This window comes from Mchenga conophoros, linkage group LG22 (assembly GCF_057382185.1).
Source record: "Mchenga conophoros isolate Kocher_MC1m ecotype Shallow Benthic linkage group LG22, M_conophoros_male_GT1.1, whole genome shotgun sequence".
In the NCBI taxonomy this organism is placed as follows: domain Eukaryota; kingdom Metazoa; phylum Chordata; class Actinopteri; order Cichliformes; family Cichlidae; genus Mchenga; species Mchenga conophoros.
Window position 1 is genome coordinate 22,939,755 of NC_140546.1, and position 24,851 is coordinate 22,964,605.

The 24,851-nt window shown below is 38.7% G+C and overlaps 1 protein-coding gene across 1 annotated transcript; it reads left to right on the top strand.

Moving 5' to 3' along the window:
- ago2 (argonaute RISC catalytic component 2) lies at positions 1–24,343 on the top strand. The gene is made up of 20 exons (XM_085263554.1): positions 1–308; positions 1,480–1,527; positions 5,542–5,722; positions 5,810–5,930; positions 6,058–6,239; positions 6,338–6,474; positions 6,568–6,702; positions 8,044–8,131; positions 8,451–8,598; positions 8,690–8,809; positions 10,252–10,374; positions 10,489–10,622; positions 11,206–11,390; positions 12,284–12,443; positions 12,562–12,652; positions 13,062–13,256; positions 13,453–13,587; positions 14,424–14,525; positions 14,647–14,846; positions 14,932–24,343. Exons 1-20 carry the CDS (start codon positions 290–292, stop codon positions 15,038–15,040), a joined length of 2,613 nt encoding a protein of 870 aa, XP_085119680.1. The 5' UTR covers positions 1–289; the 3' UTR covers positions 15,041–24,343.
- The last annotated feature ends 508 nt before the right edge of the window (positions 24,344–24,851 follow it).

The window sequence follows — 24,851 nt, forward strand, 5'->3', positions numbered from 1 at the left end:
CGGAAGGAATGGGAAGGAATCATCTTGAAGCGCGTGGTTCTTTACCCTGCGCTCTCTTTTCTCTCGGCTCTCGTTTTGCGTGTTGGGGGGATGGGGCCGAGCCGAGGATGAGAGACTTCAAATATTTACCACTTGGCTAACTAAATATCTGTTTTTAGAACCGAGTTTCCTTCCTTGCACTTGGACATATAAATACACTTCGACTACGGATGAGTTTTGGTGGAATTCTGCGAAAAACTAAGTGGAGTGTTTGTGCGTCCACGACACACGCTTAAAAAAAGTCGACAAAATGTATTCCTCTGCTGGAGGTAAGTGCTGCGGCTAACGTTAGCATCGGCTACGTGATGCGGCCAAAGAAAACTGACGATAACGGAGCGGCATTTTTCTGTGCTGCATCGATGAAGTGCTTGCTATGTTCCGGCTTCACCCAACTCGTTACGATAAAACTCAACAACGGCTTTGACGAGGAACGTGTCGTCCCAGTTTTAAGTGTTTTAGTACTAGAGGCAAGCTTAGCTAGCTTCCAACAACAAGCTGCCGCTAGCCACGCTAGCTTCAACGGCACCTGGTTTCCCGAACTTGTTTTTAGTTAACTCACTGCACTTTCACCAAGTGGGGGTTGGCTGGCTTATGTTTTCTTAACAAATCACACGAACGTAAACGCATATCATTCATTTTCTCGAACTGAAGCGCTAAACACACTAGTTGAAGCAATATTTCGAGGCCGACCTAATCTCATCACCAGTCTGGGATACGATTAGCCTGACAGTTGAAATCGCCACATTTACATATGTCACATTAATACACCAGCTGTATAAACGCACTAACGCCACCGGATCGTATTTTCAGTGTAACACCGGCTTTAAGACACTAAACGATATAGGAGAAGTCTGATTAAGTTTGACGTTAGGTAGAGTGATAGTTAAGCGACTGAGCCGCCTGTCGTTAGTCAGACAGACGCTGTGTTTGTGTGTGTAGATTTGCATACATGCGTATTTCATGTGTGCGTTTCGGGGTTTTTGGCAGCTGGCTTTTTTTGGCGGAATGAAAGAGAGTACAGGCGACATCAACACTATGTTGGATAATTTTTTCCCCACTTGCAGTTATTTTAACGAGGATGTTTTGTTCAACCAAAACACGACTCTGTGTGTTGAAGCAGTTTATTTCTAGGGGGAAGGGGTGGCTTCATCCGTTAGATTGCCAGCTGCTCAATACTTTTTGCGTGTCTATTGATAAGACTCCTGTGGAAGTGATAAGAAAGGCCTGCTGGGATGTATCTAGTGTAATAAATGAGCAGCGCTCTCTTACTGCTTACTACATAAACAAATGGTTTTGTTATGTTAAGCAGGAATCTTTGGTTTCTGGGCTGTACTATGTTATTAGGTGTACACATTTGTCACTCTTTATTTTAAAATACAGTGTGTATCAGACTGAGCGGATCTTTGAGCATTTATAACATGTTATTTTTGTTCTCTGTAGCTGCTGAGATGCTTGAGGGACCTCGTTCTACTGGGTCAGTAAGCTCTGGTAAGCTTTTCCCATATTCGGGCTTTAACACTTTAAATTGACCCTAGTAGTGGTCCAGTGTAAGTGGCAACATTTTTTTTTCTCGCACATCCTTCAAGAATCACAATATGTACTCATCTGAAAAACAACAGGACCTGATAGTGACACCATCCAGCAAAAAGCATATAGGTATTTTGATTCTGTAAGTGAGAGTCTACAGAAGATGCTTTTCTCTTCAACTAGTCAGCACTAGTACACCTCATTTTGTGCGCTTATGTGCAGAGCACTTAACTAAAGGGCACTTATTAAAATCCACCATATATTGCTAGGCTTTATTAAAGGTTTTCTGTTTGAATGAACAGCGCTGGAGCTAAAAGATAATGCACTGAAGGGAATGGAGTGTGTCCTGACTGAAATAACTGAAGTTGCAGATATTGCCGAGCTTGTCCAGCAATAATGAGAGCTGTGTGCATCTCCTACAATAAGTTGCAAAAATGTTAACATTTAAAATCATCTTTCAGGGTATAATATAGTGATTTGATGTAGATTTGGTACATGTGTTAATGTTGTTGTTGTTAATATTAATAAGAATAATTCAACTACTGTATCAAAATAATTACAAATGTGAGATTAAAAAACGTTTTTCTTATATCAACTTGTATATTATTGTCAGTGTGGCTACATAGTGTAGTGGTTTACTGATTTGGAAAAAAAGAACCCCTTTGGGGATGGGCCAGGAAGGGGTATCCAGTGTAAAAAACAAAAACATAATTTAAAAAGAAAAGGTGACAAATCAAACATGTTAAGCTGCCTGCTGTGGCGACTTGTTGTGAATAAAGGCACAGGTGAAAAGTAGCTGTATTATTTATTATTTTTGTTCCAACAAAGAAATCAGAAAATATGAAGAAACATTTTTTTCTCAATTTGTTTAAAAAAGTAAATATTAAATTCCCCAGAAGGCTTACTGCAGATAAGTTAAAACAGTCAAATTATGAATGAGAAAAATAATCTGAGCATTTTAATCAAGTTTGAAAAAGAAATTATACAAGTTGCCTTTTTTTGTCTTTTTTCTTTGTAATTTCAGTTACATTGAAAAAAATTTTAATTGAAGTTCTCTGAAGAATTTATTCAGTGGTGTATTTATACTCCGTATGAGCTCTACATCCACAACTGTGCGGTCTGTTGACTAAAACTTGTTCAAAATGACAGCTGCAGCTTGTGCTTTTTCATTTTTCTAGGACAGCCTGAACACATTTGTGAAAAGTCACCCATTATCACTGTTTTAGACAGATTGTTAGCAGATGAGGCACAAATTTACAGTGGCTGATTTTGTGATGGCTAAATGTTTAAAGCAGAGTCCAACCGATTGCTCAGCCAATTTTAGCTATTTGCCAACTTTCAGTATCAGCAATTATAAAATCAGATAAGTTACAGAACAGGCGAGAGAAACACCCTTTCAAACACGTTCTGAATGTTGATGGTGTATAGCTTGTCCGCTAGTGGGTACTCTGCAGCTTCCCTGCAACAGTGTTTGGGTCACCATAAATGAAAGAAGGAGCTGATCTGAGCAGAGTCAGGCAAAGCATAAACTAGCAAATAAATAAATATACATACACATTTTTTGTGTGTTTGAAAGAATGAAAATACCAGTCATATATTTGAGTTTAAAATACCCCAATATTGGCTTCAGTCTTCAAAACCCTACATGAGTCAGGTTCTAGGTCAGAGATGGTGTGATGAAGAGTTAGCGGATGTCAGATAAATTATTTATAATTTTGTTTGACTTCTCTGAAACACTGAATCCTGCAGCTGCTAATAGTAGCAAAAGTATCAGATGTCACCCAGATCCCCTCCACTGCCCCCCATCCTCAGCCACTGTTCACAAACATACAGTTTTGTAAACATAGATTTGTTTTTCTGTGTGTTTTGGACTTTCGTCCACATGTAAACGTTGTTTCAGATCACCCAAAGCAGCCTTTGCTGCTTCCAGGGGTGAAGATTCACAGATACTGTGCTTCTGTGTTTGTGTGTTGACGAGGAAAACTGACATTTTGTCTTACATTCTCAACATGCCTCGGTTTTGTTTTTTGACATCAGACTGTGAAGCGTGTTATTGTATGTAACTGGCCAGCGTTCCTGTACAGTTAGGGCTACATCATCACATGTTGCTTAGGCATGTTCATCACAGCGCTTGATGTCACTTTGTTATATTTCATGGGGGAAATCCTCATTTAACCCTGGAGAACCCATGGGGTCAAATTTGACCCCATGGGTTCTCCAGGGTTAAAAAAAAATCCCATGCACACGTGGACATAGCTTTGGTGTGTACCCATTTGTGAAAGTACTGAAATCAGCTGACATGTTGTACCAGATGGAAGAAGTTTTATACAGAACCTTTTATGCTGAATCAATTGAGATGCACACACTTGAATTTGCTGCAGCCCTAGCATAGGAAGAACAGATTGGTTCTGATTTGGAGCTGGGGAGGTCCAAATACTACGATACTGTTTATCAACAGGTGACACTTTTAGTTTTCCTAGTGTAATTGATGGAAGCAAAGCTACAAACATTCGGAGGATTATTCAGTGTATTTGGATAATTAAGTCGGTGTCCTGGAGCTGCAAAACCATGTGGTGTTGTTTAAATTATAAATTGAGTCATTCTGTTTTATTATAATATTAGTATAATATTTTCCAAATAGCGCATATATAATATCCTTGAAATGATGCCAGTTAGAGCTGATGGGTAAGTCATATTGTTAGTGCACATTCGTGATGCTCCTGACTTTAAAAACAAAACAAAAAACCTATTTACCCCTACAGTACATCTTGATCACTTGATTAAAATGATCATACTGCATTATGCACACTGTTATTACTGCTTATGTATGCCTAATCTCTGAGAATTTTTTCAATTGTTTCTTTCCTAACCCTAACCCACTATTAGGCATTATTATGTGTATTCCAATTAGTGGTGCAACGGATCAAAAATCTCACGGTTCGGATCGGATCACGGTTTTAAGTCACGTATCGGATCAATTTTCAGATCAGCAAAAAAAGAAAAAAGACAAAAAATTAACATTTACTTATTCACTTATTGAAGTATTTTTTGCCTGTTAAAAACATTCAACTCAAGACTCATTCCACGCAATTATTAAAAAACAAAAAAATTATGGTTCAATATAGGGCAGTATAGGGCTTTGTATCTACCACCCAATTCAATTCAGTTTTATTTATAAAGCACCAAATCACAAAAACAGTCGCCTCAAGGCGCTTTATATTGTAAGGTAGACCCTACAATAATACATACCGCTCATTATATCGGACTCCGCTGTGATATAATGAGCTGTCATGGTCACGTAGCTTTCCGTTGCCCTGGAGGTCCACTCATTTGTAGTAGTAGGGCAACAGAAGATGCCTGGGACAGTTCAGCCATAACTTTAAACTTTTCCTGCTCATACATGCTTGGAACGATCTTGCCACTAAAGTGGACGCGCAACAGGATATTATAGTGTGGCTCAAGGACGTTCATCATAGTTTAAACCCCTTGTTTTGCACAAGGGAATACGGCCTCCCGTCTGCAGCTAAACACCCCAATAGCTTTTGTAATAGCTTTAGCCCGGTCGGACTGGGCAGGAAAGGACTGCTTAAATACCGCAATTTCCTCTGCTCCTCCACTTGGACTGCTAGCACTGGCCATAACTATCGCTTGACAGACCGACCACGCGCACCATACACATACTTTTTTTTCTTCTTTTTTCGAATCTTCAGATCACGTGCGTCCCGAACCGTGGAGTGGGATCGGTTCGGATTAGGGATCAACTGTGATCCGTTGCACCACTAATTGCAATGCAAACCAACAGCAGATTTTTGTTTTACGTTTGATTTAGATCAGTGAAACATGCTCCAATTCGTTTACATGTGCAACCACAACTCTTTGTTTATAAGGCAGTTTATTGCTGGTTGGGTCTTAAAGGTCTTTTTGATGCCATTCTTACCATTTATTTTGTTGCTTCATTTGATTCACATGTTTTAGATCCCCCATCTTCCCCAGTGCCAGAATATGTGTTCAAGCCACCATCACGGCCAGACTTTGGCACCATGGGCAGGACAATCAAGCTCCAGGCTAACTTTTTTGAGATGGAAATCCCCAAATTGGAGGTCTATCATTATGACATTGACATCAAGCCTGAAAAATGCCCCCGGAGGGTCAATCGGTATATCCTTGTTGATATTTCATTATCGTTCAGCAGATAATTACCTGGGGCATTGCTGGTAATTTGTCCATTTCATTTTCTTTTCAGGGAAATTGTGGAGCACATGGTCCAGCACTTTAAAACACAGATCTTTGGTGATCGAAAGCCGGTGTATGATGGAAGGAAGAACCTTTACACTGCCATGCCCTTGCCAATAGGCAGAGACAAAGTATGTATTCCACACATCAACCTGTAACAGTAAAAGCTCTATTTTGAGTACAAAACAAAAAAAGTATGAGTATTTCTGCAATATGACTGCATTGTATCTCTTCATTTCCTCCCAACTGATCACACAGGTGGAGCTTGAGGTAACTATTCCTGGTGAAGGGAAAGACCGCAGCTTCAAAGTAGCCATCAAGTGGGTGTCCTGCGTTAGCCTGCAAGCTCTGCATGAGGCACTGTCAGGACGGCTACCCAGCGTCCCTTTTGAGACTATTCAAGCCTTGGATGTGGTCATGAGACATTTGCCTTCTATGAGGTACATCAGAATTTCTGTCATTGTCAGTTATAGTTTTGACTCTTTATTTTATCCTTTTATAATACTGTTGGCTTTCTGCTGGTGCTTTTCTTCTGCAGGTATACCCCAGTGGGACGCTCTTTCTTCACTCCTTCAGAGGGATGCTCAAACCCTCTTGGTGGAGGGAGAGAGGTGTGGTTTGGTTTCCACCAGTCTGTCAGGCCGTCCCTTTGGAAAATGATGCTCAACATCGATGGTAATTTTCACAATAAGATTCATTTCTCATGCAAAATGTGTCTAAAGTTGAGCTTTTTCCATAAGCTGAAACTCTGTGTCTAATTACTTTCAGTTTCGGCCACTGCGTTCTACAAAGCCCAACCTGTAATTGAGTTTATGTGCGAGGTCTTGGATTTCAAAAGCATAGAAGAACAGCAGAAACCCTTGACAGACTCTCAACGAGTGAAATTTACAAAAGAAATCAAAGGTAAGATAAACGTAGGAGCTCATATTTTTAATGATTTTGGGAGCTTTGATGTATAAAAAAACATTTATTTGTGAGTTCAGATTCTTATCTGATACTTTTTTAGATTATTTTCTCATCAATTTTCTTCAGATACAGGTTGTAAATAGTTTTTTTTTTTCCCAATTTTGGTTTTTCTCTAAGCATTACCTGCTGCTGATTTTCTTTTTAGCAACTATAACTGACAGCATACATATTAAAGTATTCTGCTACAGTAAAGAGGTGCAAATATTTGAGTGGAAATTAGTTACTGTCCAAACACCTTTTAGCTCACATAGGCTACGTTTACACTGCAGGTCTTAATGCTCAATTCAATTTTTTTTTGATCAAATCCAATTTTTTCGTCTGCCTGTTCGCACTGCAAATAAAATGTGACAGCAAACGCGCTCTAGTGTGAACCCTCAAAGTGACCCGCATGTGCCAAAGAAGATGGCACACACAATGCACTCTGCTTAGAGCCAGACCAAACAGTATTGTTTCACTGATGGCCCTTAATATAAAGACTTGTTTTGCACTTTACGTTTCCCAATTTTGCTTTAAGTTATAAAGTTATTTTGTTATTTACATATGGCCTAATAATTATTCTTATTGCTGTTTTAGAGCGGAGCAGTGCTTCAAAGGATAGTTGCAGATTTCTGTCAGAATCTGCAGATTATACAGTACAAATAAAATGTTCACGTTTCTCCAACGTTGTCTTCCCAACAGTTTCACTAACATCTACACTGGATGGCCAGGAGGCGTTCGCGATGTCTTCTCGGGCGCTTCTCCAGCGCTGATAATTGGCGTCTGTCTTGTGTCACTGACGTAAAAGATGGATTTAATGCGATCACTTTCTAAAACATCAGATATGTATCGGATTCAGTACCACGTACGAAAGTGACCCCGGTCGGATTTGAAAATATCGCATTTGTGCTGTTCACACTGTCATACCATGATCGGATATGGGTCGCATAAGGTCAAAAAAGTCGTATTTGATGCGCTTTTGCGTGCGGTGTGAATGTAGCCATAGTTTACCTTACAAAAAAAGCAGGCTCAAACAAATGTACTTGAATCATTTTCTAGTATGTTTATAACTTCACCAGATAACAGGAAAATTATTCTCTTCTCTTCTGCTTTGCTCAAACCAAGGCTGCTGCCTTTAGCTACTTGTCCATTGTTAGCTTCTTTAAAGTGTCCATGTTCAGTTGGCTGAAGGTGATTTAAATGACTGGTTAGGTTTGCTGTTATGAATTTTCCCTTAATTTTATTTAACAAAAATGTTTATGTTCAACCTTTGTTTCCTTTTATTGTGATTGCTTTATTCAGGCCTGAAGGTTGAGATTACTCACTGTGGGCAGATGAAGAGGAAGTACAGAGTGTGCAACGTGACAAGAAGACCAGCCAGCCACCAAACGTAAGAATGCTTTTTTAAAAATATCATTTTTCAATTAAATTTTAAAAACAAGATAAATAGCATGCTTAAAATTCAAATATGAGGTTTGCTAAAGGTTTACAACAGCAACAACAAAAAAATCACCTACAACTGCATTTAGCCCTGTTAGATTAACTGCAAAATACTATTTAAAACCAAACTTTCTGTCTAGATGACTTGTCATGATTATAAGTAGTACAAATTTGGAAACACTGGTCTAAGAATATTCCTGCTGACTGTAGATTTAAAAGGTTTCACATGTTGAATGCTTTTTCTTTTTTTTTTTTGGGGAAATCTTTAGGTTCCCTCTGCAACAGGAGAATGGCCAAACTATAGAGTGCACAGTAGCTCAGTACTTCAAAGACAAGTACAAGCTCATCCTGCGATACCCCCACCTGCCATGTTTACAGGTGGGGCAGGAGCAGAAACACACCTACCTGCCTCTAGAGGTAAGCATCATCAACCTCTTGTTCACCAGCTAGGTGACTTGAGATTTTTGTTTTTTTGTTCTTCTAAATGATTTGCGCGTGTCCGCCCCAGGTGTGTAACATAGTGGCAGGACAGCGCTGCATCAAAAAGCTGACAGACAATCAGACCTCCACTATGATCCGTGCCACAGCCAGATCGGCACCAGATCGTCAGGATGAGATTAGTAAACTGGTGAGTTATATGAACTGTAACAGACACTGTTTTTAAAACTTAAGTTTTCACAAGTTTGACACCATTCCTGCAACAACAAGTGAAGGAAAACAGAGAATGTTTACATTGTGCCAACGGCTACACTCAAGTGATTCATCACTGATGTTTGCCCAGAGTTCTAAGGCCAATAGCAAGCACTGCCAACATGATAAACTTAAAAATTAATGGGTTCAGTGAGGCCAGTGCTGGAAGGACTGCTAATAAAGACAACAAAAGTCTTTGAGATTGATGGTTGTAGTGAACTGCTGATGAATTTGCTCATTGGTATAGAATGTTTACAATCATAGTCCATAATATTAGGGCTGCTCAATTAATCGAATTTTAATCACGATTACGATCTGGGCTTTCAACGATCATTAAAAATGACTGAGCCGATTAGTAGCCCCTCCCTCATTTATCCGCGACACCTTAAAGGCCGTCTGTGAAAATATTGTCGGGCATAAACCGGTCCGTGGCGCAAAAAAGGGTGGAGACCGCTGATTAAGAGGGCCCGAGGGAAGCTCGGAAAGCTAAGCAGAAGTTATTTGGAGAGTGACTGCCGTTGGTTGAAAAGAGAGTTTAAAAAAAAAAAAAAACTTCAGTGGTGTTGCACACTATTTTATATTATTTTTTTAAAGTTATTGTTAACCCTTTAAAGCCGGTCAGAGCAGCACGCTCCGTTTTGCGTAACTATTTTTAAATCCCTGTAGAACCTGAACCGTGTAAGCTAGCGCAATAATTTGTTTTGCATATGAAACCGGAGGAGTTGTACTTACATCTGATGCCATCAGCTTGTCCTCGGTCACGGTTTCGTTCCACATATAGCTTTGCAAAAATTGCATAAAAAGCGCTTGCAGGAACAAAAACATAATATTCCAGAAACACGCTTTGCTGTTCCTATCAGCTGTTCGTATTTAAAGTTTTGAGGGATAAGCCTCTTAAATTTCTCCAAGTAGAAATATATGTAAACAAAACAAAAGCGATTTTCAATTTTTTTTGTAGTTTATTGCACTTTTTTTGCAATTTATGTAATTACTATGGACTTAATGCATACATATTATTAAAATATGGGCTATAACAGTTGTATTGATGTATAGCAACTTGAAATGCTCCCACAAATGGCACTACAACATGTAAAAAAAAATAATAATATAAGCTCTGGTGGACTTGGTTCTATGGTAGGTCTTAAAGGGTTAAATAAATATCGTCAAATAATCGTGATCTCAATTTCAGTGAAAATAATCGTGATTATCATTTTTGCCATAATCGAGCAGCCCTACATAATATTATGATTATCATTAATAACAATACAGATTACCTTTAATATGAAATGAATAAACATGAATAAAAGAAAATAAATAACTTGACTAAAATCTTAAAGTTTGCTGTATTATGCTAATGAGTGTGTGTGTGTGTTTATTCAGATGAGGAGTGCCAACTTCAACGCTGACCCTTACGTTCGTGAGTTCGGAGTGATGGTTCGGGATGAGATGACGGAAGTGAATGGCCGTGTCCTACAAGCTCCTTCCATACTGTATGGAGGCAGGGTATGTGTTAATGTGCTTTTAATGCATGAATTACTTTATTCGTTTTTATTCAAGTAACTTCATCGTGGATGGTGTGATTAGCACTTATGATGTTGCTCTCATTGCAATTTGCAGAACAAAGCAATAGCCACACCAATCCAGGGAGTGTGGGACATGAGGAACAAGCAGTTCCACACTGGTATTGAGATCAAAGTGTGGGCCATTGCCTGCTTTGCGCCACAGAGACAGTGCACCGAACTCCTACTTAAGTAAGCGCGATACATTGAACGTATGTTATCTATCATATGCAGATGTATGTCATGCCATCGTGTGTGCGTGTTATTGTTTGATAGTAGACAGCTTAAGGCTTATGGTGCCGGGTGTGTTTAAAAAGTTGTAAAGCAGAGCGTAGGTCCTGTACAGAAGTGCGTAAACACAGTCACACAGTCCTTTTTGTTTTTTCTGTTAAATGTTGACCAAGTTTACTGTGCAAATATAGTTCTGTGTAAAAGCACGTGCCAACTACATACAGCTGTGCTGTGTATTTACAGTGTGTAAGCCAGGCTTTGTTTACTGCATTCATGTTATTTTTGTATTTAAGCAAGTCAGTATGTCCTGACTTTTCATGGCACTCACCAAGACTGACCAGCTCCTTTTTAATTGAAGTCTGGAAAACCAAACTTTCACTGTAATTTAAAAATAAATGTTAGGAAAAGCAGTCCAATGGGATAATTTGAAAACTTCATACAATGTATCTAAGGCAGGCAGGCAGCTCTCAAATGTCATCTAACCTAAACTAGGACTGTGTCTTAACCCGTTTATCTTTAAATTAACAAGATCTCCACCTGTCAGAGCTTTCACAGATCAGCTGAGGAAGATCTCTCGAGATGCAGGAATGCCTATCCAAGGTCAACCTTGCTTTTGTAAATATGCCCAGGGAGCTGACAGCGTCGAGCCCATGTTCAGGCACCTCAAATACACCTACCAGGGCCTCCAACTGGTGGTAGTGATCCTACCAGGGAAGACACCCGTTTATGGTGAGGGATCTTCTTTTACTATGGTATTTATTTTGTCTGAGAAATTTATTTTTGTTTGATTGTTTCCAAACAAACAAACACTGTGGCTTCTCCAGCCAGGCGCAGTTTAAATTTACCATTTTAAAAGCCGCTGGTGTGGCTCTTCACTCAGAAACAAGTATGGTCATTGTTGCTTCGCCTGGATGCTTGCATTTAGCTCTGTAAAACAATTTGACACTCAAGGGCTGTTTTCAGAGTTTCTCTGAGTTCCCTTTAAATCTAGGTTAAGTGGTTAAAGTTGTGACATCACAAACAGATGTGAAAAGTATAAGCCTGCTTTGTAGAGAATGAGAGTTGGTTAAAGTGATTGAGTTTGGGTAAAGTTAGGCATCATGTACTTGTACAAAAGTATCTCATTTTGATAATTAAACTCTTATTAATAACTGAAGCATTAACCTTTTATAAAGAACAGAAATCAGGGAACAGTTTTATTCATGTTATTTATAACTCTCCTTGAACCTGAAGGGGGTCTTTAATTAGTCCCTACCACTCCAACCGCATTCTGCTGCAACTTCAAAGACGACTCCCCACTTCTAGTGTATCTGAACATGCTGCTGCGCTATTGCCTGCTCAACAAGTTTTACTGCTTCTGTATCTGCTTTAGAAGTAAACCACAAGAAATTACAGAAAAAGTTATATACTCCGCTTCATTTTTGAGCTTCAAGTTAGTTATTTTAAGTCATTTGTGCATAAATAAATAAAACAGACATTTATCCTTTACGTAGAAAATACTTTTAGTCAGCTTACTTATGTGCACTAAATCGTCTGGGGCAGATTGTGCAACACTCCATTTTTTTTTTTTATTATTATAGCAGATCAAATTATATCTCCCCCTTGTCCTGATGTGTTTTTAGCTGAGGTGAAACGTGTTGGGGACACGGTTCTTGGCATGGCCACACAGTGCGTGCAAGTGAAGAACGTTCAAAAGACGACGCCTCAAACTCTTTCCAACCTGTGTTTGAAGATTAATGTCAAGCTGGGCGGTGTTAACAACATCCTCCTCCCACAGGGCAGGTTAGTGGAAATTCTGGTGAATTCTTATCATGAAACTAATGAGTTGCTTTTATATTTTTTCAACACATGAAAGCTATGCCATTGTGTTAAACTTTTTTATGTACATCTACTGTTCTAGGCCGGTGGTGTTTCAGCAGCCAGTGATCTTCCTTGGTGCAGATGTGACACATCCACCTGCAGGAGATGGAAAAAAGCCCTCTATCGCTGCAGTAAGCAACAACACATTACGACCTACCCTTCACAATATGTTATATTTTTGTGTGTGTGTGTGTGGACTGACACAGAGTAACAAGATACTGTGTTCTAGCTTAAACACACACTTCACATATTATGCAACAGGACAGTGACATCACTGCCTCAAAAACTAGAAAGAAAACTGTTTGACCTCCAAGCTCATCCTAATCAAAGTGTCATCAAAATGTGATAGACTGAGAAAGTCCAGTTGTCTGTCATGTTTTTGTTTTTTTTGTTTTTTTGCTTGTTTGTTTTCATTGTAAAAAACTATGTGGGACGGGACATCAAAAGGATGAAGCATCTATCACTATCATTTGTCATTCTCAGTAAATCCTTTTTAATGTGGTCATACCTGTTTTTGTTCATTCTTTCTTTTCATTTTAGGTGGTTGGTAGCATGGATGCCCATCCCAGCCGGTACTGTGCGACAGTACGGGTGCAGCAGCACCGCCAGGAAATCATTCAGGACCTGGCTACCATGGTGAGGGAGCTGCTGATCCAGTTCTACAAGTCCACCCGCTTCAAGCCCACCAGAATCATCTACTATCGGGATGGCATCTCTGAGGGCCAGTTCAACCAGGTGATCCATATATCCAGGACCACACAGAATAAACTATAACAAACAGGAAAAGTGATTGATTTTCCTTATGCACTTGTGCTGTTGTAGGAAATTAATTGAGCTGGCAGAAGTTGCTGTTAAATGTTAATCATGCTTTTGTTGTACATATATTGTTTTATGGGTTACCTTTAAGATCTTACGACTTTGTTGCGTGCAGGTTCTTCAGCATGAGCTGCTGGCAATCCGGGAGGCCTGCATCAAACTAGAGAAGGACTACCAGCCTGGTATTACCTTTGTGGTTGTTCAGAAGAGACACCACACGAGACTGTTCTGTATGGACAGAAATGAGAGGGTTAGTACTCTGTCACTGCTAGTGCTGGGAATTTATGAATGATCTGGGTCAATTATTAACTGAGTGCATACAAGTTTAGGAATAGAGTGATGTAAGATGCTCTCACCAGTGTCCCTAATAATGCTTCAGAGGAAGTTTCAAAGATTTTTAAGTATCCCATCATCATATGCAGTCACTATGAAATGCAACAACTTGTCTTATAACAAAAACTAAAAACAATAACTGGGATAATAAAACACCTTGACACACTAACTTCTTGTCTATTAAAATGTTTATGATCCTTCAAGGTTTTAAATGGACTGGCGGTACATTAATTAGCTGAACTCTTGCTTTATCATAATCAGGTTAGAGCTCTAAAGCCAACCAACCAGATGCTCCTGTATGTTCCATGATCCAGGCATAAAAATAGAGGTGATCTAAACCTTTGTGGTGGCTGCAAGTAGAGTGTGGCACCTTTGACTTTATCTCCTATCGTGCTGCAACTCTATTCTTGTTGTTTTTCTTTTCTTTAGTCACTGTGGGGATTTTCTTGTTGTGTTTCATGGTTTGGATATTTTCATAGTTGAGAAATTTGGCAAACTCTTGTATGTATGTATGTATGTGTGTGCGTGCGTGCGTGTGTGTGTGCGTGCGTGCTTTTTCTTTTATATTCACCAGCTTGGGAGGTTTCAAAGTAACGTAGGCTTGTTGGGTCAGAGTGCACTTAAGCAATTCCAGCTTAACAAGCATTTCCATGGATGTCAAAGGAGCTTGCAAAGAAAGGCAAGCTCCTTTGACTACAATGACCTGGATGACTGAGAACCTTCACAGACATTTCCATGGATATTTTTTTATAGGTTGGGAAGAGCGGCAACATTCCGGCAGGCACCACAGTGGACACCAAAATAACTCACCCATCAGAGTTTGACTTCTACCTTTGCAGTCATGCTGGCATTCAGGTAAAAGTCAAGTTGGATAAGATGTATTGATAAAGGCGTCTTCCACTGTGTTTTCTAATGAAAGCAGATTGTGAGTTAAAAACAACCCATTATACCTGACATCCGCTTTACTTCCGGACAGGGAACCAGCAGGCCGTCTCACTATCACGTGCTCTGGGACGACAACCACTTCTCATCAGATGAACTGCAGGTCCTTACCTACCAGCTTTGTCACACTTATGTGCGCTGCACCCGGTCAGTGTCCATCCCAGCACCAGCTTACTATGCCCATTTGGTGGCTTTCCGGGCTCGCTATCACTTGGTGGACAAAGAGCATGACAGGTGAAGAAATTAAAATCTCTTAGTTTGCAGATGTTTGTCTCCTTGTTGGAAAAACTGACAGTTCTGCAACTTTTTTCTCTTTCAGTGCCGAGGGCAGTCACACATCAGGTCAAAGCAATGGGCGTGACCACCAGGCCTTGGCCAAAGCTGTTCAGGTCCACCAGGACACCTTGCGCACCATGTACTTTGCCTGAGAGCACCCAACTCCCAGGAAGGCGTGGGTGAGACATCACTGATGGAACGCACTACCCTCCGCTGTCTCACTGTCAGCTGTAGATAACATTACAGTGGTTTCACATTGTGATCTCCCTACCAGACAAACATGTCAGTAACCCAAATGTCTACAATTGTACTTAAACCCACCAAAACCATTCCAGCAATTAGACTGTAACATGCAAAAGAGTCATTCTTTCTTGAGGATTGAGCTGGAAGAGGCTTTATTTACATGTCGTGCATTAGTTGTATTTGTACTTGTTATCTGTTTAAAAAAAGGGTGAAAATTATGAAAAGACAAGGCAGAGTTTGTATGTTAATAGAAGAATTTTCTTTCTTTCTTTTTTTTTTTTACTAGCAGGCGGAAACAGTATACAGTGGGGTGGTTTCACATTTCGAAGAAGCCAGTCGCCCTCCTTCTCCTTTTGTTTTGTTATTAGGCTCTTGGTGCTTGAAGGGAGAAGGCAAAAATCAAAAGATGTGGGGGTCCATTAACTGTTATATGCCTAATGATTTAGTCCTCCCCACAGACATTATTTATCAGCCTATCAAAGCAAAGTGCACTGACCAGGATGAGCGCTTCAATCAGGACAAAAGTACTTATATATATATATATATATATATATATATTGAGGGTTGTTTGTGTTTTTTTTCCCCCACATAGGGCACTATGTGATGAAAAGTGCCATTTAAGAGTATCTTCTTTCTTTTTTCTTTTTTTTTTGCCACTTCTATGTAAAACAATGAATTTTTCTTCCAGTATTTGTCCTCTTGACACTGATGATCTTATTATGCCAACTCTTTTGACAGTTAATGATCTTGACATCAGATTTGTTTAACCCCTGAATCTACACTTTTTAATTTTTTTTTTTTTTAATGAAGCTCTTTTTGTATTTAGAAATTTGGGGGGGGGGGGGGGACAAACATTTTTTTTTCCTCCTTTGCCCCACTGTTAAGTCTGAACTGACAAACCAGTGACCTGAGATGTAATATATTGGGACTGGTTCCCAGTAAGGACACATTTCTAATGTATTCTGAGCCATGTTGACAAAAGACACTTGATTAGGAAGTCACCATAGTGGGGAACATGTTAAAATCTGTGTGATTCCCATCTGTTCTTACAGACTTTTTAAAATTTGAATAACTTCTCCAATGGATATGCATGTAGCTGGCTCATGTTTTAGACATTTTAGGCATTTGTGATGATTGTTTATTTCTCCCTTTATACACATCAACCCTACTTCTATTTTTTTAATGTATATAACACAGGATCGTGTATTCTGCTGTGTCATTTGTGTGGCTTGTCGGTAACCAGGCATTCGGTACAGTGGAGTCAAAGCTGCAACATTTTAGAGTTTAACTGATTGAAATTCCTTAAAACCTCTTTAACGTAGTGTTTGCTCCAAGAACTAGGGGCTGTCATCGCACAAAAGCTTGGGTTTTATGCAAATGACTTTTTTGTGAGTCTTTATACTATTTAGTAATGTTGGTAATAAGGTATATTTTGAATAAGCCTTCAGTGGAAGCTGCTGAAAGATTATAGTTTTTTTTTTTTCTTTTTTAAAAAACTGGCCCACGTGTTAAAAAAATTGTCTAAATTAATATTGTCTTTGTATGCAGATAAATGCAAATATATGGCCTTTTAAGACTGTCATGTGTTACTAACATTATTATATAATAATATCCCACCTAAGTTTTACTAATGCTATAAGCAGGCGAATGTTGACATAGTCTTGAGTGGAGGCGAGTAGTTTATCTTTTCTAACTATGCATCATTTTTAACCAAGAGATTTAGCAGTGGGTATCTCACATGAATTGGAGTCATTTCTAGAGGTAGATAATCAGGGCTTTTTATGTTGTTTTTAGCATATTGCATTTAGTAGCGTTTCTTAGTGCTTATCAACGTCTTCATACCTTTCTAATAGGATGAAGTATTTATGTGGTCATTTGTAACATTGTAGATTTTATAGCCTATAAATTGGGTGGATCCTTTGTAACACACAGTCTTTCCTAGCCAAACAAGATTATGAACTTTTACATGATGAATATTAAAAAAAGAAAATATATATAATTATATGAAAGCACAAAAGGACATCTCGATTCTAGGTGCTAGATGTTTTCACTGTAAAACACCTTAAATCCTCACTGGACTGGTCCACAAGTCTCCGTAGTTGCATGCTAAAAAACAAGTAAGCATCATAATGTTTTGGATCTTTTCTCTCCCTTTGATGACCTCTCTATGGTTCCCTTTGTACTCATGACCTGTAAAAGCAACTAGAAATCCGACTGACTGTGTTTGTGGGGCATTCTGAAAATTCTGTACTTGATATTTACTGTTATGATGTCAATATTGTTCTTATCGGTGCTGGTCTCACAACATGTAAATTTGGATGCACTTTTGATAGCAATGGTGTGACTTTTATAGATAATCAATTGAAGCGAGAGGCTCGGCCGTTTTGCGTGACGCTGGCGTAATTGTGTGGAAATGGCCCCGTGTACTACCTCTTGTTACCTGTTTTAAGTGTTATGGTAACATCACACTGCTGGCCATTTCTGTATAATTACCCCTGCAATCTATCTAATTGGCGCTGTTTGAGTCTTGCATCTTGGCAGAATAGGTTTTAAACGTTTGCTGTGCTTGATGGTGAACGTGCTTTCTCAGTTTGTGGTTAAGCGATTTATTTTTTAACTTTTTTAATTTTTCACCCTCATAGTTTTGCTCAGACTGATGAGAGAATGTGTGTTTTGAGTGTTGAGCTGTACGACCAAATTCCTGAACTGTGTTTGTACCTACACACAGATTTCCCTGCTTTCTTTCCTTTTATTCTATGCACCAATAAGAAGCAGCATTTTTTTTATTTTATTTCTATATTGAATAATAACTCCTTTGCTTTTCAGTTGAGCAGTATGCCATCAAGTATGTCACCCATATTTGGTCTGATAATTTTATTTCATTATTCAAAAGTAGAAGGTACAAAGTAAATGTACCCAGTTGGTGCTGTGTGTCAGACTAGGGAAGTAATCTAGAAAAGACTGCCCACGGATAGATTGATAGAGCCTGAAAACTATCACATAGTACTTGTTGATATCTGTATGAAAATGACACAGCCGAAGATTTATGTCAAATTTCACCCCAGAGCATTTATTTCTATGTACAATCATGCATTTAAGTCCTTATTTAAGCTTTAGGTTTGTTTTGATCCAGTCATCTCGGTCAGAGTAGGTGGATCAGAACAGATGAATTAATCAGGAGAAGCCCATCTTTGGCTCTGTACTTGGAAATGTGAATGTCTTTGTTCCTGTGTGATTGCAGGCCTTTGTAACGCGACCACAGCTATCTTCACTTACTCGAATGTTCAGTTCTTAGACTGTTCCTCAAAGGGACACGTCGGAATATAGTGTAATAGTTGGAAGTCATTCTCTAGAAGTTAACCGTCATGTATTGTTGACAGATTGAATCATTGTTTCCTGTAACAGCACAAACATCAGAAACTGACTGGCTTGTAACTTTAAGCTGTCTGTTTTTTAAGAGATGACTTTGAACTTGTTTCCGCTTCTTTACGTTTTACATTACCTACACCAGCACCTTATAAAACCTGGTCAAAATGGCTTTTTTCTCCCTATACTTAACAAACAATATTCGACAGTGTGTTTTGTTTTGTTTTTCTTTGCACTAAACAAAGGACTTAGAGCTAGTCATGTATTGAGAGTGTTTATCAGGGGGCAGGCTGGCAGCCTGGATTTTTGGATTTTGGTGGCTTTTCAAAATAAAAGATGCACAGTCAACAAGTGTCGCCAATCATAGGCAGGAGATTTGCGGGGGGTTTGTAGCCGGCGCATCAATGCCACAGTGTTTGAGTATTAAGGTTTGACACGGCTGTGACAGCCATGTGCACATTAAGTTGTTCTTAGTAAGGCCTCTTTTTCTCTAAAATCGCTACAAACTACACATATCACAACTCAGAAGAGGCTTTTCCTTTTTCACATAAATCATCTTCGTCACAATAGAACAGAATACTTTATTGTGACTGTTACAAGAACAATGAAATACAGTATGAGCTCAGTCAAGAATGTTTAACAGACCAATACTTGTAGCCTGGATGAATGTGGCAATGCTTTTCAAGTAAAGTGGAGCAGTGAGGCTTTCAGAACAGCTGTAGTGCTGCCCCTAAAAACATTCTCAAACAAGGCAATTAAATGCACACATTCACCTCACTTTGGCTGTTTTCCCATTATCTTTCGGAGCGGCCAAAACGCGGATAAAGCAAGTTTTAGAAATAGCTTTTTCGTAAACTAAATGGCATATCATAAGCTATTTTAATCAGCAAATTATTTTCTCATAATTTTCTTTAGTTTTTAAGAGGTAATGATAACATTTCTCCAAATGGTAACCATCAGCCTTTGCGTTTTTGTTTGTTTGTTTTTATTAATAGTATTCTTTTTAATTTATTTTCATTTTTTTTAATGGTCATGGAGTACAAAATTAAAGCCGGCTTTCTAATGAAGCAGTCCCCTTACATGAATTAATTCCATACCATTACCCTCTGTATAGTAATGTCTCCTCTTTCTGTCGCTTATCTGTCTCTTGTGGAGAAAATCTTGCTGTTATAAAGAGATCTCTTGTAGAGTAGATCCTATTTTCCTAGCTCCATATATTAAAAATGAATGTAATTAGAACCTGCGTGGTTTGTAATGTTGTATAGGCTATCCATCCAGTACATTTATACTCATCTTTGCATCTTATGTACAGCCTTTTCTTTCTGTTTTCTTCTCTTTATTTATAGGCTTTATTAATTCCAGAAAGTATTGTTTTCTTCTTCTCAGTCATTTAAATATTGCTCATGTCACAGACCATATAATCTTTTTATTTTTATTCTTTCTGATATGAAATGAAAGTAGTAATTTCACAGTTGTGCTGTCTTTCTCTGGATGTTGGCTACTGTACTTTTAGGAGACATATGTTTCACACTGGTGCAAAGAGTAGCCATCCTTTGAGTCCTGGCATCATACTTGTGTGAGGTGCTAAAACATAAGCGCTTTGTGTGTATATTAGGTGGTTTGCGTAGGTGTGTGATCTCATTTGCTGTTCGATTTTAAACGTATGCTTAAGCCCTCGGGTCTCGTATTCCTGTCCAGCCCCTACAGAGCTGTCTTGTAAAATCCTCCCTGAATTATTACATTAATTAGTGCAGTGCCACATAAATGCAGAGAAGCTTTTTGTTTTAAGTGTTACTTCTGTTCCTTTTTTCATTTGTATTGCTACACAGCTGGGTTTTTTGTTTTGTTTAGTTTTTTAGTTGTTGTTTTTTTTTTTTTTTTTTAGATCTATAACTGACCTATATATACATGGCATATACATAACATCCCGTTCCTGTGTGACATAGATTTTTTTTTTTTCTAAATAAGCATCACTTTTTGTCTCTGACAGTTATGCCAATGTCCACTCAATTATCTGTAACCATTTGCTGCCCGTTTGGTATCCATAAAGTTTGCCTGTATTCTTGTTTTAGCTACAAGTGTCAACAATTAGTATAAATTCCAGTGGTGTACCAATAAGGAAAGACCTGTTCAATTCCATTGGATGCAGCTGTTTCATTCACTTTACCTTGGATGTGTTTAAGACATCAGTCACACAGGCCTAGAGACCAGTTGGGGACTGCCTGGCAACCATTTTTCAATGTGGTTGCTGGAAGTTTCTTTTTCTTTGTTTTTTGTTTTGTTTTTTGCGGTCACTAGGTCAAGTTGGCTGCAAAGGGGTATACAGCGCTAAGCCAAAATTCTCCTTGTTTTGGTTGCTAGCACATTTCCATGGTCGCTTCTAGTTTGCATGGGAGATGCCAACTTGTCTGCAAACACTTAGCAACCACCACCAAGCAGTAGTGAAACTGTGAAAAGTGCGACACAAACTGGAAATGGTGCTGGTTTGCCATCAAAGCAAAAGATGTGACTTTTAAAACGTGTTGGTTTCAGCTAAAATTTCACTTTTACTATGACAGTTTTTGTTTTGCATTGCACTTTTCACAGTTTCACTACTACTCAGTGGTTAATTGGCAAGTGTTTGCAGACAAGTTGGAATGTTCCATGCAAAATATAGGCAACCAAACTATTCACTAGAAAGGTTTTGGTGACAGCCAGGAACTTCCAGCAACCACTTAACAACTAGTTAGGAATAAACATTGTTCCCTGGCCACTTGAGGTTTCCAGGGATCGCCAACCACTCTCTAGACCTGTGTGACTGAAGCCAAAGAAACGGGAATGCAAGATTACAGTGTTGGCCGTACTACTTTGTTTCTAATTAAACATCTAGTGGAAAAATGGCCAGGAAAATGTCTTGATCATAAAAGGATCAATCCCAGTCATTTTGTTAGCACTTGAATTTTCTTTATCCACGGAATATTTTAATGTCAAGTAGATGGTTTGGTATGCTCGAACTGCACTTTTTTAAATCATTGCCTGCTGGATGCCATTTTATCCTAATTTCTTGTCTATAAATTCTAATTGAATATAGCTATTTCTGTGCATTCACAAGTGAACTTCTAAGCTCCTCTGGCAACCAGCAGGGTGCAGAAAAGGACACAGTAATCTGGCAGCTGTGGCATTGACAGGTGACACATCTGCATCCAGGTGGCTATTCAGGGTTAGGCTGGATGACGTAGTAAATCAGATCTAGACTGAGGAGAGCCGTTACAGAACTTAACCAAGCCATCACCATTAAGCTGAACTATATGAATCCAATCATGCAAGACTTGTGGGTATTTTTTATTTGTATTTTTCCAAGCATTTTTAGTCTTGTGAACGACTTGGCTTTTTATTTACTGACTTGGATAAAACTACCTCAGAGCAGTGTCGGGTGCTAGCTAATATTATCCCTAATTTATGAGTGACAACAAAATGAAGAAATTGTAGTGACCAAACCAATGAAAGCCAATATCACATCAAAGCACTGTCTGTTTTGGGGGGTTTTCACCCTTAATAAGTAATCCTGCATGGACTGGTTGGTTGCTTTAGTTGGTTACATTTTACCGGACCAAATTTTTTTACTATCGGGAGTCTCATTGTTTTTAATGTGAGTCGATGAAGACAGCCAAGCACAATCTAGGACTCGTTCACGTGTAATGCTAACTATAAAAGATGTCTGGATCTTTTAAAAGGTGCCATCGTAATTGCTAATTCATGACATGTTGATAATCCAGCAAAACCTGTTGATTTTAAAAAGACGTTTGTAGTGGCGACGAAGGTTTGTGGAAAAGATGTATGCACAGCAATAAATTTCCTGAGCGTGGGCTGCAGATTGTTGGTGTTTTTTCTTTTTCTTTTTAAACCAGTCTGTCCACTGTGGGCAGGCTTTTAGTTGGCAAGACAAATGCCTGTGAGATCAGACAAACTTAGTCTCAATTTATGGAACCAGCTTCTTTTTCAGTTTTTGTTTTGCCAGCAAGTTTAGAAATATCAAGGCTTCTTAGTGAACAGAGCCACGCTGTTATCACATGCCTACATTTTTTTCAACCCAAACTGCAATAAAATCCAGAGTGGATTTCCCCATCTGGTACTCGCCACACTCAATGCCATTATTTTTTATTATTATTATTATTATTATTATTATTATTTTTCATTAACAAAGGGAAAATCCACATCTGAATACACTTCACACAAAGAAAAAGAATTGAAATCTGATGGAAGGCACACGCGAGGTCGTGTGTGGTTGTTGAGTACAGGTCGTAGCCTTTTGTCGGATCTCTCTCTCTCTCGGGTTTTGTGAGTCCTTTCAAAATAAAGTTTTGACTAAAATCTGTCATGCCGCATAAAAAGTAAAAAAGAAAAAAAAGTTTTAACTACCATGCAACCTCGTGTGTAGATGCTGCATAGAACGATCAGTATTTGTGTTTTGCACTTTCAAAGCGGTCTCAAGAAAAAGAAAAAAAAAAAAAAGGAGGCCCATCTGAGATTGGGCTGATAATAAGAATAAAACTGACGAGGTATTTTACGCTATCAATAGGAATTATAAGGAATAATATGACTCGGAGGAGCTTTTCTAAAAACGTTGATATATCTATATATTCATGAAGTACCTCATAAGCCTGATATATGCTGCATTGACCTTTTTTTTTTTGTTTTGTTTTGTTCTTTTAGTGTGCTTCATATTGTCCAGTAACATAATTTTCCCCTCTAGGGGAGGTTTGAATGTCACTTCAGGCTGTGCCCACGCTGATAGCTCTTCTTGTAACATGTTACACCATGTGGCCAAATAACGTGTCATTTATGCAAGTCATAATGTCAATCAGAATATTCCTCGTCTCATTTCTGCGTCCTTTTCTATTTTATTTTATCCTTTTTTTTTTTTTTTGGCATCTTCCCTGCATGTGCGTAGCCAAAAAGGAAAAAAAAAGAGATTGGGTTCAGTTAACCAAGGGTTGACGTGCACCGAGCAGCTGTGGTAAAGCGCGACTGTTGACTCAGGCACTGACATGTAAGGGCTGTATCTGCTCACCCTGTCCTCCACCCCTCCATCCCATCCCGTGCACTTCCCTCCTCCACCCTGACACCCTTTGTCTTAAAATAGCCTTAGATCTACAAGTGAGGTTCCTATTTGGCCTTAAACAAATTATGCACTACAGTTTCACAGACTTGACAAAGAGCTCGATTCCAATTTAGACACGCTTTCTTTTAAGACTTCATGTTATCTACCTCCTGAGAATGTACAGTCTGTCCTGGAGTTGCAGTTGACTACAAAACTTTTTTGTTGTTGTTTTCTGACAGAAGATAATCAAAATTGATACAAAATTAACTCAGAACTAATACCAGGACACTCCTTTTTTTTCTTTTCTTTCTTATAATTATAAGCCATGACAGAGAAGCAAAGTGACCAAAGTCTCTTGGCAGAGGTAGCCCTGCAAAGCCGCGTGAATTCAAACCTCCCTTTCCTCCTGTCATTTTGAGCTCACTTATATTTTGCATATATTTTAGTTTCTCTATCTCTTTTACTCCCTTATTTAAACCACAACATGCCAAAACTGAATTTGCTGTCATTCCTGTTCTGGTGAGGGTCTTTTGCTCATTTCATATGTTTCAAATCCACTGCTAAGCTCCTTGTTCTTGTTATTGTAAGCTTTGATTTCTCTTATACGTTTTCTTTTTTTTTTTCTTTTTGTAACAATTATGCTTACAGAACACAAGATATGCTGTAAACCCTGTTAGGACATAATGTGAATACGTATCACTTAATATAGTTCGCTCTTTGGCTTGACTGTAAATTGCATTAATTAATAAAAATGTTTGAAAAAGGTTTTCTGCTGCGTTGTCACTTGATGTTTTCATTCCTGTATTTTCATATCCTGTCCAGTTTTGCTGAACTGTTACCAGAGAGGAAGTAGAAGTTCACATCAGAGGGGAGAAGGCCTGATTCAGATACCTGTAGACTGAAACAAGATGACTACACTATCAACACTGTCTGTGAAGATGATTATGTGCCAGTAGAACAAGCAACACAACAAAAAATATCACATCAGCTGAGTCAGGATTGTTTTATTTACTTAATTTAATTAAAGTATCAAAGCACAATATGCATTAAAAGAAAGGACCACTCCAAATAATAAATAAAACCAATGAATGGAACATCTTTATTCATACTCTAAGAATAAATCCCTTTCCAGGTGGTTCTTGCATGAGGTCAACTGTGTGAATCTAAACTGGCTGCCTTGTTTTTGTTTGTTTGTTTGTTTTGTTGTTTTTGTTTTTTAAGTGCACAATAAGTAGGGGGCCATGAATGTGTGGCCCTATCATGCTCCGTATCTG